This window comes from Daucus carota, chromosome 6 (assembly GCF_001625215.2).
Source record: "Daucus carota subsp. sativus chromosome 6, DH1 v3.0, whole genome shotgun sequence".
Taxonomy (NCBI): domain Eukaryota; kingdom Viridiplantae; phylum Streptophyta; class Magnoliopsida; order Apiales; family Apiaceae; genus Daucus; species Daucus carota.
Genome location: NC_030386.2, coordinates 9,470,300 through 9,481,587, shown reverse-complemented (window position 1 = coordinate 9,481,587; position 11,288 = coordinate 9,470,300). Strand labels below are relative to the sequence as shown.

Sequence of the window (11,288 nt, the reverse complement as noted above, 5' to 3'; positions counted from 1 at the left end):
ATGTATATATTTAAATATTATTTTAATACGGGGAAAGGGACTAGGCACATCACCCTAACTATATGTTACTATGAGGTGCACCCACTGAATATTATGGCTGGATCCGCCACTGGAAATAACCATAATCTCGTCATTGTCATTACAAACGATATACACTCTAACTCCTACAAGCTCAAAACACAATTGCAAACGAACTTGCGACTCTGAATAAATTGTTAAAAAACAACATATCATACACATAATATACAAAACAAGTTTGACTGAAACTCACCAACTATCTCATCTTCTGGATAAATCAAAAGACAAAATTAAAACAAAAACACACCTCCAGAAATTGATTATCATGCATAAAAACAAAAAAGTAAGAAAATCCGAGATCTTACGACAAAACTCTTAAAACATACGAAATTATATACACTAATAAAATAAATAATCACATAAACATGTTAAGAATTGGGTAGAGTACACCTTTATTTTGAAAGTCGAAATCTTGAATATAAATGAGCCAATAATTTGAGGACCACCATTTAGTGATATATCGTTGAGCCGCCTCCACATATAGCCGATTCTCACTCGTTCACAACATCTACGATTTATTTACAGATGTTTTGTATGGATAGATTCTGATCACCGTCTACATGAAGTTCACCTTTCTGACGCCACCAGGATCTAGGAGCTCGAAAAAATCAGGAACACAAGGGACGCCTTTCTGGTTGTTTTTAACTCTGATGCTGCTTTGTTGCCGATTTAAAACGGTGCAGAGATAAGAAAAGTAAAAAAGCAAGGTATAAATCATTTGAGCGAAAAAGATTAAGAAAAAGTAAGCCGCAAACTGGGCGGAGATCCACCGATCATGAACTAGAATCGGAGACGGCTTGAATCCCAGGGCTGATTCACACGCGCGAGACATTAAAATATATTATTATCGGGAGGATGGTGTGGAAATTTGGGGGAGAGGGTGACCGATTTGATTTTGAATTAGAAATAATGATGATTAGTTTCATATCTTCGAGAGTGCTTGAGAAGTCTTTCCATATTTAATTTAGAAATAGAGGAAGTCAATAACTACATTTAAAAAATAAACTAAAAATTAGGAAAAGATTGAAATTTTTTAAAGAGTGAAATGAGTTATAAAATGGACTATCCGCGAGATTAGTGTAAAATAAATGGACTGCTAAACATATATTGAATATCGATATGAAAATTATTTGTTAATATAGTAGATATAATTTAATATTATTGTATATGTAGATATATAAATAATTTGTTAATATAGTAGGTTCAATCCAAATTTAAGAGTATTTTACTATTTAAAAAATTAACCAAAAACCTAATTAAATTCAAAAAATAACGAGAGAGAAAAAAGGGCAGAAATAGAGAGAGAAAGGGAGAGAGAGACGCCTACCCTTTTAGACATTAATCGTGATGTCCAGAGAAAGAGGATTTAGACAATCTGATTAGCTTTCAGTTAATATATTTTTCATGATTTGAGTAAGCATTAAATAGTGATTGGTTTGTGCATGAATTGTAAACAAATTATCCATCTGATAAATGGATCAAATATGTGAGAGTGTAGGGGTATAACTCGGCTATTTTTTTTGGGTAAAATGCAGAAACACGTAAAAAGTGGAAGATAAAAAATTACTAAAGTAGCCTCCTTCACCAATAATCATTATATATATATATATAGGGGCTTATTCCACTACAAACCACACTCTCATACAAACCTAAAAACCACTATTTCCACTCCCATTTTTGCTATGAGCACTCCAATCTTTTTATTTTTTATTTTTTTTCAATTTTCAGGGGGGGCCCACTGCTGACATCATCTGCCACGTCAGCACCTGCTGACGTGGCACTGCCACATCAGCTGCCACGTCAGCACTGGGCCAGTCCACTGCTGACGTGGCAGATGACGTGGCAGTGCCACGTCAGCAGGTGCTGACGTGGCAGATGACGTGGCACTGCCACGTCAGCAGTGGGTGTGACCCAGTGCTGACGTGGCAGTGCCACGTCAGCAGTGGGGGACCCCCTGCGCTGACGTGGCATGGTGACGTGGCGGGGGTGGAAAGTGTAAGTTTGGGGAAGTTGATGGCAAAGCTAGGGGGGGGATATTGTTAGTTTTTAAGAGTTTGGGGGGATATTTGTTTAGTTTTGAAATTGGTTTTTAGGTTTTTATGATAAAGTTGGTTTGTATTTGAACAAACCCCTATATATATATATATATATATATATATATATAATATAAACATAGACTTTATGATTTTAAATAAATTTTGTTAACAGACGGAATTCGGAACTAATCAATCGGATCGCATTCTAGCAATTAATTGAATATATGATTGATGGGAATTATTTTTTAATATAATAATGTTTAATTTATTTAGTCTATTATATTAATTTTAGAAAAATATATTATGATTAATCGTGTTTTAAAAATCAAATCGATAGAGTATCTAGTAGCGATTAACCGGTCAAATCAACGATTTTTAGAACTATTCTTTAAATCATTGTAGCATTAAAATAATATCTAATAAATAAATGAAAAATTATTAACTATTAAATATATAATTTGGTTGTTTTTTCCTTTTATAATTATTCTTAGGATATAATTAAGTTTCGAAGCGTTAATGCGAATATGTATCTTTTATAGTTTATTTTCAAAATACGTTTTAGTGTTAAACAATTAATGCGATGAACGTCTTTTATTAAAATTATTAATTAATAAAATATAAGAGGTTAAAATTATGAGTCTTGAAAATTCAAATTAAATATATAAAGCTTTTGTCTATGGTTGATGATATGTCGTTTTGAAATGTTTTAATCACTACACCATAAAAGGCCTTATCTAACATAAAAAAATTGTTGCAGAATGGGGTCAATATGTTGCTAAAGGCCCATAAAAGGGCTAAGGCAACATTTATTTTATGATAGGATTTTTGCCGTTGCCTTAGGGGGTCTAAGGCAACATATCGTTTGCCTACAGCAACAACCGAGATATGTTAGCAAAGAGTGTTTAATCTAACATTTTATTCTCCTACTCCAACAAAAAATTATGTTACCTTAGAGTAATTTTATTTTTTTAAAAAAGTGGGGCCCACGTGGGGGCCATTGTGGGGCCCACGTGGGGGCCACTGTGGGGCCCACGTGGGGGCCATCAAGTTGCCAGGTGGCAGCAGCTAAATTGGCAACATATTTTTCCTATACTGCAACAGTTTTGAAATACAAGTTTTGCAACATTTAAATAGGCTACTGCAACATTTTATCCAAAAAAATTTGCAATTCTACTGTTAAAATACAATACTTCCCAAAATTTGTCCATCATTTCAACAAACCATTGTAAACATACAAAAACCAACATCAAATCCAATTTACTCCAACATCAAATCCACAGCTAAACCAACATAATATCCAGAATCGACCAACTACCAGCAAACTAACAGTTTAATAACAAAAAGTCTAGATATATAACCCCATACTATTAGCTAGTCAAAATAACTTCAAAGAACCAAAGTCTAAACAACCATACTATTAGCAAACTAGAAGCTGGTGCCTTTAGTCATTGGTGTGCCATCGTCATTGTCACTGGCCACATGTGCACACAGCTCTGTAACATCAATTGTGAACGGGTTTGCTTCACCAAGTTTCTTAAGGACCGATGCCAAATTTTGTTGCACCTTCCTGTTTACCTGCTCATCTACCTCTTCTTGGATTTTCTTCACTTTTTCCTCGACTTCAGCAGCAAGGCCTTCCTTAATTTTTGTTGTCAATTCTTTGACATATGTATCCGTTGGAGCAGCAGCTGATAGTTTTTGCGGCTTCTTGCATCTCCCTAAGAGCCAAGTCGGGCCATGCTCTTTATCCAAAAGCATTTCATCAGCAGCCTCCCCGGAATTGATTTTTTTGTTAATTTTATCCTACAAAAGTACAATAACATGAACATAAACGAGCAAATGCAAAACAGAGAAAACTGAAAGGGCAAATATTATGTGTAACTGATTAAGTTAAATACTTACAATTTTCTTTTTCATTGTTTTAGTACTGGTCTTGTACTCGCGTCCTGCATCACGAGTCCGAGTTTTCACAAAAACCTCTGCATCACATGGTTCAGACTCATCTGGGGCATTCTTTTTCTACAAAAATAGATTATACGAGACATAAATTATCGAACAAGAAAGCCAGAAATCATTAATTTAAATTAGATGACCATATACCATTTTGTGTCGAAGCTGTGCGATACTTTTAGGACCAAGAGTGTGAGTCTCGGTATATGACTTGCGGCTATTTGAATTTTTCCTGGCTTTATCCTACAAAAAATTAAACGAAAGTTGAGCAACTTATACTATGTTCCCAAGACAATATTTAGTGCCTAAAATCACAAGTATACCTGAATACTTTCATCATTCCAATATTCCAACAGCAATTTGAACCTCTCAAGTGGAATATCATCAGGCCTATTTTGTAGCCTAATTTCATCAGTTTCAAAAGCTGTATAATGCGCTGCCTTAGTTCGACACTTATACCCCCTCCAGGATGCATGAATTGTCTCAATTGCCCAACTTTCCAGTTCATCGGGAATAATATAGCGGGCCTTGCAAATATTAATAAGAATTACTTTATCGAACTACTCATATAATTCACATTCTCTAATTAAATTTATCATCACCTAACATTTCTATAAGCCAATCAAAATGAAAATTAACTAATTGATGTTCCTAATTCATACTGCTTTGAATTATGCATTACTAATAAAAAGAACAAGAAAATATTGATATATTCAACAATAATTACCTTGACATAATTCCACATAGTTTCCTTCAAATTTTTAGGAACTTTGCGCCAAGTTACATAAGTCAGTGGCACACATCGCTTGGCCAGTGTTCCCAAAAAGCTACTCAGCTCAGAGAGTACCTTGTCATTTTCTGTTATGGGTTGGCCCAGCTCATTCATCCCAATCACAATTCTCTGCTCAAAACTTCTTGTATGAACTTTATCCATTCTTGTCTTTCCTCTTGGGCGGTATGGAACTACAACTTCTAATCAAATTTCAGCAGATGTATTATAAGAGTTATCATGTTTAAGTAGAGCTAATAAGAGTTATAAGCTGTTGAAAAAATTCAAAATGGGGATCTTTAATTTTAACTACTCTAAGTTGAATTATAACAGTTATCATGTTTAACTAGAGATATTAAAGAATATTTTTAAAAAAAATTCCATAATTTATCATACTGAGATCATGAATAAGCAATGTGTTTCTTGTATCTCCTATCATTCAACAAAGAAATGTACTCAAACTTGAAAAACTTATATCGAGAAATAAAATAAAATAGGAATTGCTTACCTTCTTCATCGCCCTCTTCTATTTCAGGCATAGATTCTTGAACAACCTTTTTACTTGCATCTGCAAGAGCTTTTTTCTTTTCAACTCTTTCTTTTTCGAGCTTTTCTTTTTCTTCTTTTTCCTTTTTAGCTTCCTCTTGTTGGCGTTTCCGGAGAGCCAAAAAAGCAGTCATTGAACCATTTCCATCATCTGCTTGGGGTATCTCAATTAATGGATTTGCAACTGTTGTTGGTTGTACCGAATGATGCGTCGGTTCCTTATCGCTTCCATCCTCAGTTGTCTTGCTTCCAACATTGGCTCGAGAACGTGTTGTTGGTCCACGTCCCATGACAAGCTTTTTTTTACTTTCTTTCTTCTTTCCCTGCAAAATACAGGGGCATATATCCCAAATAATTAATTTATAATTATAATGCTTGAAACCATAAAATTCGACTCTAAAAAATACAGACCTTTGGTGGAGACACTGATCCAGCAGCATCGCTACCATCATCCTGTGCTGGATCATAATCTTCACTCCCATCCCGCGTCTTTTCTTTTTGTTTGTCCTTCGATTCAGCTTTTTTAAGTCCAGCTAATAGCACAGGTAAATTCAGAGCATAATATACTTAATTATGCGGATATACTTAATTAAGAATTGAAACACAAGTTTATAATGGAAACAGTACTTAAACACAAATGTATCACTAGATCAAATTACAAAAGAGGGTGCACCAAGGATTTAAATATTTAGACATCTTAAGATATTAACTTTAAGTTAACAAAACAATTTCATTTAGAATTCTAGACAGCTTCTTTGACTCTATCCGGATCTATGAGAATTTGTTGAGCTGGAACATCTTCCCGACACCAACTGGAATCTATGACCTGATTGTCCACTTCTGGAACAAGGGGAATAGTATGCACCATTGGCTCTTCATTTTCATGACCTTCATTGGCATCATCTTTTTCGATATCACAACAGTCCCTAGGCACTTTTTTGATGACATTATATATCATCTTTTCAGTGGGATCTTCTACGTAGAAAGTCCCAAATCCAGACTCCGTGATTCCGTGAACACAATTTAAGGAATAAAGTCGGATAATAAAACTTAATCTTGAATATTTTTTGGAGCCTGGATATAAGGGTTGCTTTCCCTCTTCAAGATGGGCATAAAATTTTTTAGCATCGACATTTGGTCCATTAGGCTGATGAAACATCTCATCTAGGTTATCTTCGAAATTTAAATTATTCTCTTTATCCCCTAAATCAAGATCCTCGTCGTTAACTGGCTGGAGAGGAATCTGTGCAATTCCCACAATCCATTCAGAGCACAAAGGCGAATGGCCATTGCAGATGAGATGATCGTATATAAGGTCCTGACTATGCCACTTTATGTTTTTACATATTCTACAGGGGCATGTCATTTCATCACCTACGGCTACGTTAGGGAATGCATTCCGAATAAAGGATTTTATTCCTCTGATGTACTCGACACTATACTTTGGAAGGTTTATCCAAGTATTATCCACATCGTCCATGGCTACAATTAAGACAATTCAGTTTATTTATTATTTAGGTCACATAAACAAACGATTTCAATGCCTTTCCTAGACAAGACCATTATTTTACTTTATATATTGAAGATCATATATGGATTATACTTAAAATAAAACATTCAAAACCTATATGTTTATTATGGTAACCTATACAGGGGTTAACATATCTGCCATGTACTACCTCATCCCAGGGGTTAAGATAAACAGAATATACATATATGTCATAATTTATAGTTTCACTTTCAAATATAAGACCAAACACATGCATATTATTAATCATACAAATCATTAACAACAATATTCTTTTAATCAGGTAAGTCATACATAGAAATTTATCGCAATTCCCTTAAGTTATATATAGAGTATACATAGAGTTTATGAGCCAAGATAATATGTTATGGCATCTAACCAACTAGCTCACAATATCTACAATGGAATCTTACATGTATGGCAGCAGAGCACAAAAATATACAAATGTTCAACAGAGAATCAACACCAGCTACTCTTAATTGTCAAATTTTTTAAGTTATAAACAGAGCATACATATAGAAACCACAAAACAGAGTCATAACTGGTCACCAGAACAACCTATTTCAAGCATAAATATTTAATAACAAGTCCTGGACACATACACTTACCACAAAATATAAATCAAATGTTAACTAGTAACAAATATTAACTACAAAATGCAACAAATAACAAATGCCACAAAATGAAAACAACAAAGATTCATAAAATGCAATTCCAAACCCCTAATAAAAACAAAAATCAGATAACTTCCCTAATAAAAACAAATAACAACAAAAACAAACCCAAAAACTCAAAAATGTTGAAGCAGAGAGGGAGATACCTGTAGCAAAATCTTTAAACTGAAACCCTAATTTTAAATCCTTTAAATGAAATCCTTAAAATCAACCGAAGAAGCCCTGAAAATAGAAAATAAAGTTAGATTAACAGCCCCCACTATATACAAATGAAAAAAATTAAATCAAAGCCACCATACCTAATTCCAAATGCAAAGCCTCCGCTGAAAATACCTGAAATCAAAGATAAAGTACGATTAGATGTAGTTTAAAAGAAGAAAGACCTGTAAATGGAAGAAAATAAAGAAATGAAGCCCTGATTTAAAGAGAGAAACCCCTAGTTAGGAGTATCAAAGCATCGAGCCCTCAAACCATGCCCTAACTTGAAATCCAAACCTGAGATGAGAGAGATGTGCTGATGAGAGACCAGAGAGACCAGAGCGACGAGAGAGACACGGTGAAAAGAGAGAGAGGCGACTGTGGGGGTGAAAAGAGAGAGAGAGAGACGAGATGTGGGGGTGAAGAGCGAGAGAGGACTGTGTGGAAAATGAGAGATGACTGAGTGTGAGTGGAAAAGGAAGTGAAAAAATGGGGCGGGGTGTTAGTGAAACAAAGTCCCGCTGCTTGTCTGATTTCACCGGGAACCACGCCCGCTTGTTCAAATAAACATATATACATATATTTAGTTTATATTTTATTTTTTTGTTTACATTTTATTTTACTTTTTAAATAAATAAACATATATTTATTATTTAAAATAAAATCATTCACCTATTAAATTATTTAATATTTTATATAATTTTTTATATTTTTAGTTTATATTATTACATAACTTCTATTTTTATTTTTAATACAAGTAATTACTTTTTTCTTTAATTTTAAGTTAAAATATTATTTTCACATTTTAATAGCTTAAGCTAACATATTTGTCTCCATGTTGCACCCTTAAACACTTTCTAACAAAGGCAACATCCCCTTTTTGGCTAAGCTAACATGAAAAATATTATGTTGCGGAAGGGTGAAAGTAGTGTAGCTAAGGTAACATTTTTTAGCAACATTTACAAAGGTCGCGTTGCGATAGGCCTTTTATGGCGTAGTGTAATTGATGAAATTATTATATATAAACCGATTATTTACTTTTAATAGAGTTATAATTAATATATCCTAATTCGTGGTATTTATAACTAAATTTGAAAATAAATTTGGATTTTTAATAAAACTATACATAAATAACTAGTTGAGAAACCGCGCGTTGCGGCGGCCTATATAAATTATATTAATGATTCAAAATTAGTATTGTTAAGATAAAATAAATGTGTGACAGTCTATAAATATTATATTAATGATTTAAAATTAATATTTTTAGAATAAAATAAATTTTATATTATAAACATCTCAATGCAATACCAATATTAATATATAAAATTACAAAATTGGACTATAATTCAGGAGTGAAAAAATGAAAATAAATTTCTACATATAATTAACGATTTAAGGCATAAAAAATCTTAATTTTAGTTGTGTTTTTTTTAAAAGTAAGCATGTTTTTCACTAACATTGTCATTAATTTCCAAACACTACTTCTTAGACATACACCATGTCCTACATGTAAAAAACATACGAATTTTTTTAACAGAACTGATTGATGACATTTAGCCATATACATTGATTGACCAATAAAATAGACAGTAAACTTGCAAAAACATAAGTGCGTAAAAGTCAAATATCTGATGCAAATCTGAAACCATCCCTAGTTTTAACAGGGATAACATTGTATCCAAGTTATACGAACATTAATTATGTCAGGACGTATGAATTCAATCCATGCAGGTGTATATTAGTGACTCCTTCCTCCAATTTCTTTGGATTGGTTATCCAGAAAACATCAATTTAAATTCATGAGATAGCAGTCTACTCCCACATCCGACAAACATATATACCATATCAATTAATCTGAAATAAAAAAAGTGTTAGGAATATGTGATGCTTGATGATGCAAAATGTTTCTGTTCTTACTTAGAATAAATATGCATGTAGCTGATCAATTGATAGCATGCTAAGGCAGTATCGATTGATCAGATAAACTCATCAACGGATGATGAGGTACTGTAACAAAGCTGAAGTATCTTAGCAATTGATGTAATGTTATGTATACTTCTAGATTAGCAGTTGACTCATCAATGTATGTTTAGATAGGGTGACATAATTGTAAATATGAGAAGTCATGTAATCTATCCAAGTGTAGTAGTATATATTCACTTTGTAATTTACATTTCAAAGTATCCAAATACCAAGAACTGAAGAGCAAAGCACTAGAGAAAGTTAGCAAGAAATTGTAAGCTTCTGCTCTTCATTCTTTTGTAAGCAGCCAAGTAATTCTACTTGGAAGGTTCTTGATATAAAAATCTCTCAGGTGGATCAAACAATCCACCTGAAATTTTTAAGATCCTTGTTAATTCTTTAAATTTCTGTTTTAGTTTTATATTCTCTTGTTGTCTGAATATAATCTGCTGTGCAAGAATTTATTAAAACTTTTGTAGATTGTATTCAACCCCCCTTCTACAATCTAACTTGTTGTTTGCATTGTCTAAATAACAAAAAGTAGTTTTCATTTTTGATATTTTTCATCCAAAAATTCTAGAAAATTAGAAAAACAGAACGGAGCTAAGCAAACAGATATTGTGGAAGTGTTGCATGAATATTATTTTCCTGTATACAAAGTAAACAACAACAAACATGTCCGCTGAATAAAACAAATATTATAAAAGAATAAAGAACAAACATATATCACTAACAGTTAATTTATTGACTTTTTCATCCATCAATATCATGTCAAGACTATATTGTTTCCGGTGTTTGGATTTGTCGACTCCCACATCCGACAAACTCTTACTCTTATAAGCCAATCATCTCTATCGCCATTCAAAGCAATCTAGCATCGTGTAACTCATTATTGTATTAGATGGAGAAGACAAATAATCTCAAAAAAAAATTGCATGTGTTAAATTTTATGATGTCTGGCCTTAATTTATAGGGGTTGATTTGAGAAAAGACCGGCTTATCAAAAATACTTTCGGTTTTTGATATACATCTTTTCCAAAAATATGATGATAGTTTCAAATTCTGATTTGATTTTGATATTTTGAAAAAGGAATACTTTCTGTTTTTAATATACACATTTTCCAAAAATGTGATGTTAGTTTCAAATTCTGATTTGATTTTGATATTTTGAAAAAAGAATACTTTCTGTTTTTGATATAAGATTTTTCGAAAAATATGATGATAGTTTCAAATTCTGATTTTATTTTGATATTTTGAAAAAGATATTTTTAAAACTTTCTTCCTATATATCCAAAATTAAAAACGGTAATTTTTATTTTTGATATTTCTCCATTCAAAAAATTAGAAAAATAAAATGGAGTTCTGATAGGCACCATCTAAATGACCCATGCCTTTATATAATATAAAATATAAAATATAAATATAAAGATAATATAAATATATAAGTATATTAATTGATCGATGATTTAGATGAATTTTTTTTACGGGAAAATTTAGAAGACTTGTTACAAACAGTACATCTCGCAAAAAAACAAATTCAAAGTAAT

The 11,288-nt window shown here is 32.5% G+C and overlaps 1 protein-coding gene across 4 annotated transcripts; it reads right to left on the bottom strand.

The window, feature by feature from the left end:
- Positions 1-3,304: 3,304 nt before the first annotated feature.
- Positions 3,305-8,756, bottom strand: LOC108221190 (uncharacterized). 4 transcript variants are annotated; one of them, XM_064078847.1, is made up of 10 exons: positions 8,016-8,754; positions 7,881-7,914; positions 7,728-7,803; positions 5,791-5,912; positions 5,342-5,702; positions 4,792-5,036; positions 4,388-4,591; positions 4,215-4,307; positions 4,017-4,133; positions 3,305-3,917 (listed from the first exon to the last, which is right to left on the bottom strand). In XM_064078847.1, the coding sequence occupies exons 5-10, from the start codon at positions 5,667-5,669 to the stop codon at positions 3,540-3,542; spliced, it is 1,365 nt and encodes a 454-aa protein (XP_063934917.1). In that variant the 5' UTR covers positions 5,670-5,702; positions 5,791-5,912; positions 7,728-7,803; positions 7,881-7,914; positions 8,016-8,754; the 3' UTR covers positions 3,305-3,539. The 4 variants fall into 4 exon arrangements, with proteins under 4 accessions (XP_063934917.1, XP_063934916.1, XP_063934918.1 ...); XM_064078846.1 differs by having other exon boundaries at positions 8,077-8,754; XM_064078848.1 differs by having other exon boundaries at positions 4,792-5,033; positions 7,881-8,756.
- Between the last annotated feature and the right edge of the window lie 2,532 nt (positions 8,757-11,288).

Coding starts and splice junctions, on each gene's coding strand:
- LOC108221190 (XM_064078847.1), bottom strand. CDS start 5,669: ATGGGACGTGGACCAACAACACGTTCTCGAGCCAATGTTGGAAGCAAG. Junction 4,308..4,387: donor GGAATGATGAAAGTATTCAG/GTATACTTGTGA, acceptor AATTTTTTGTAG/GATAAAGCCAGGAAAAATTC. Junction 4,134..4,214: donor CACAGCTTCGACACAAAATG/GTATATGGTCAT, acceptor CTATTTTTGTAG/AAAAAGAATGCCCCAGATGA.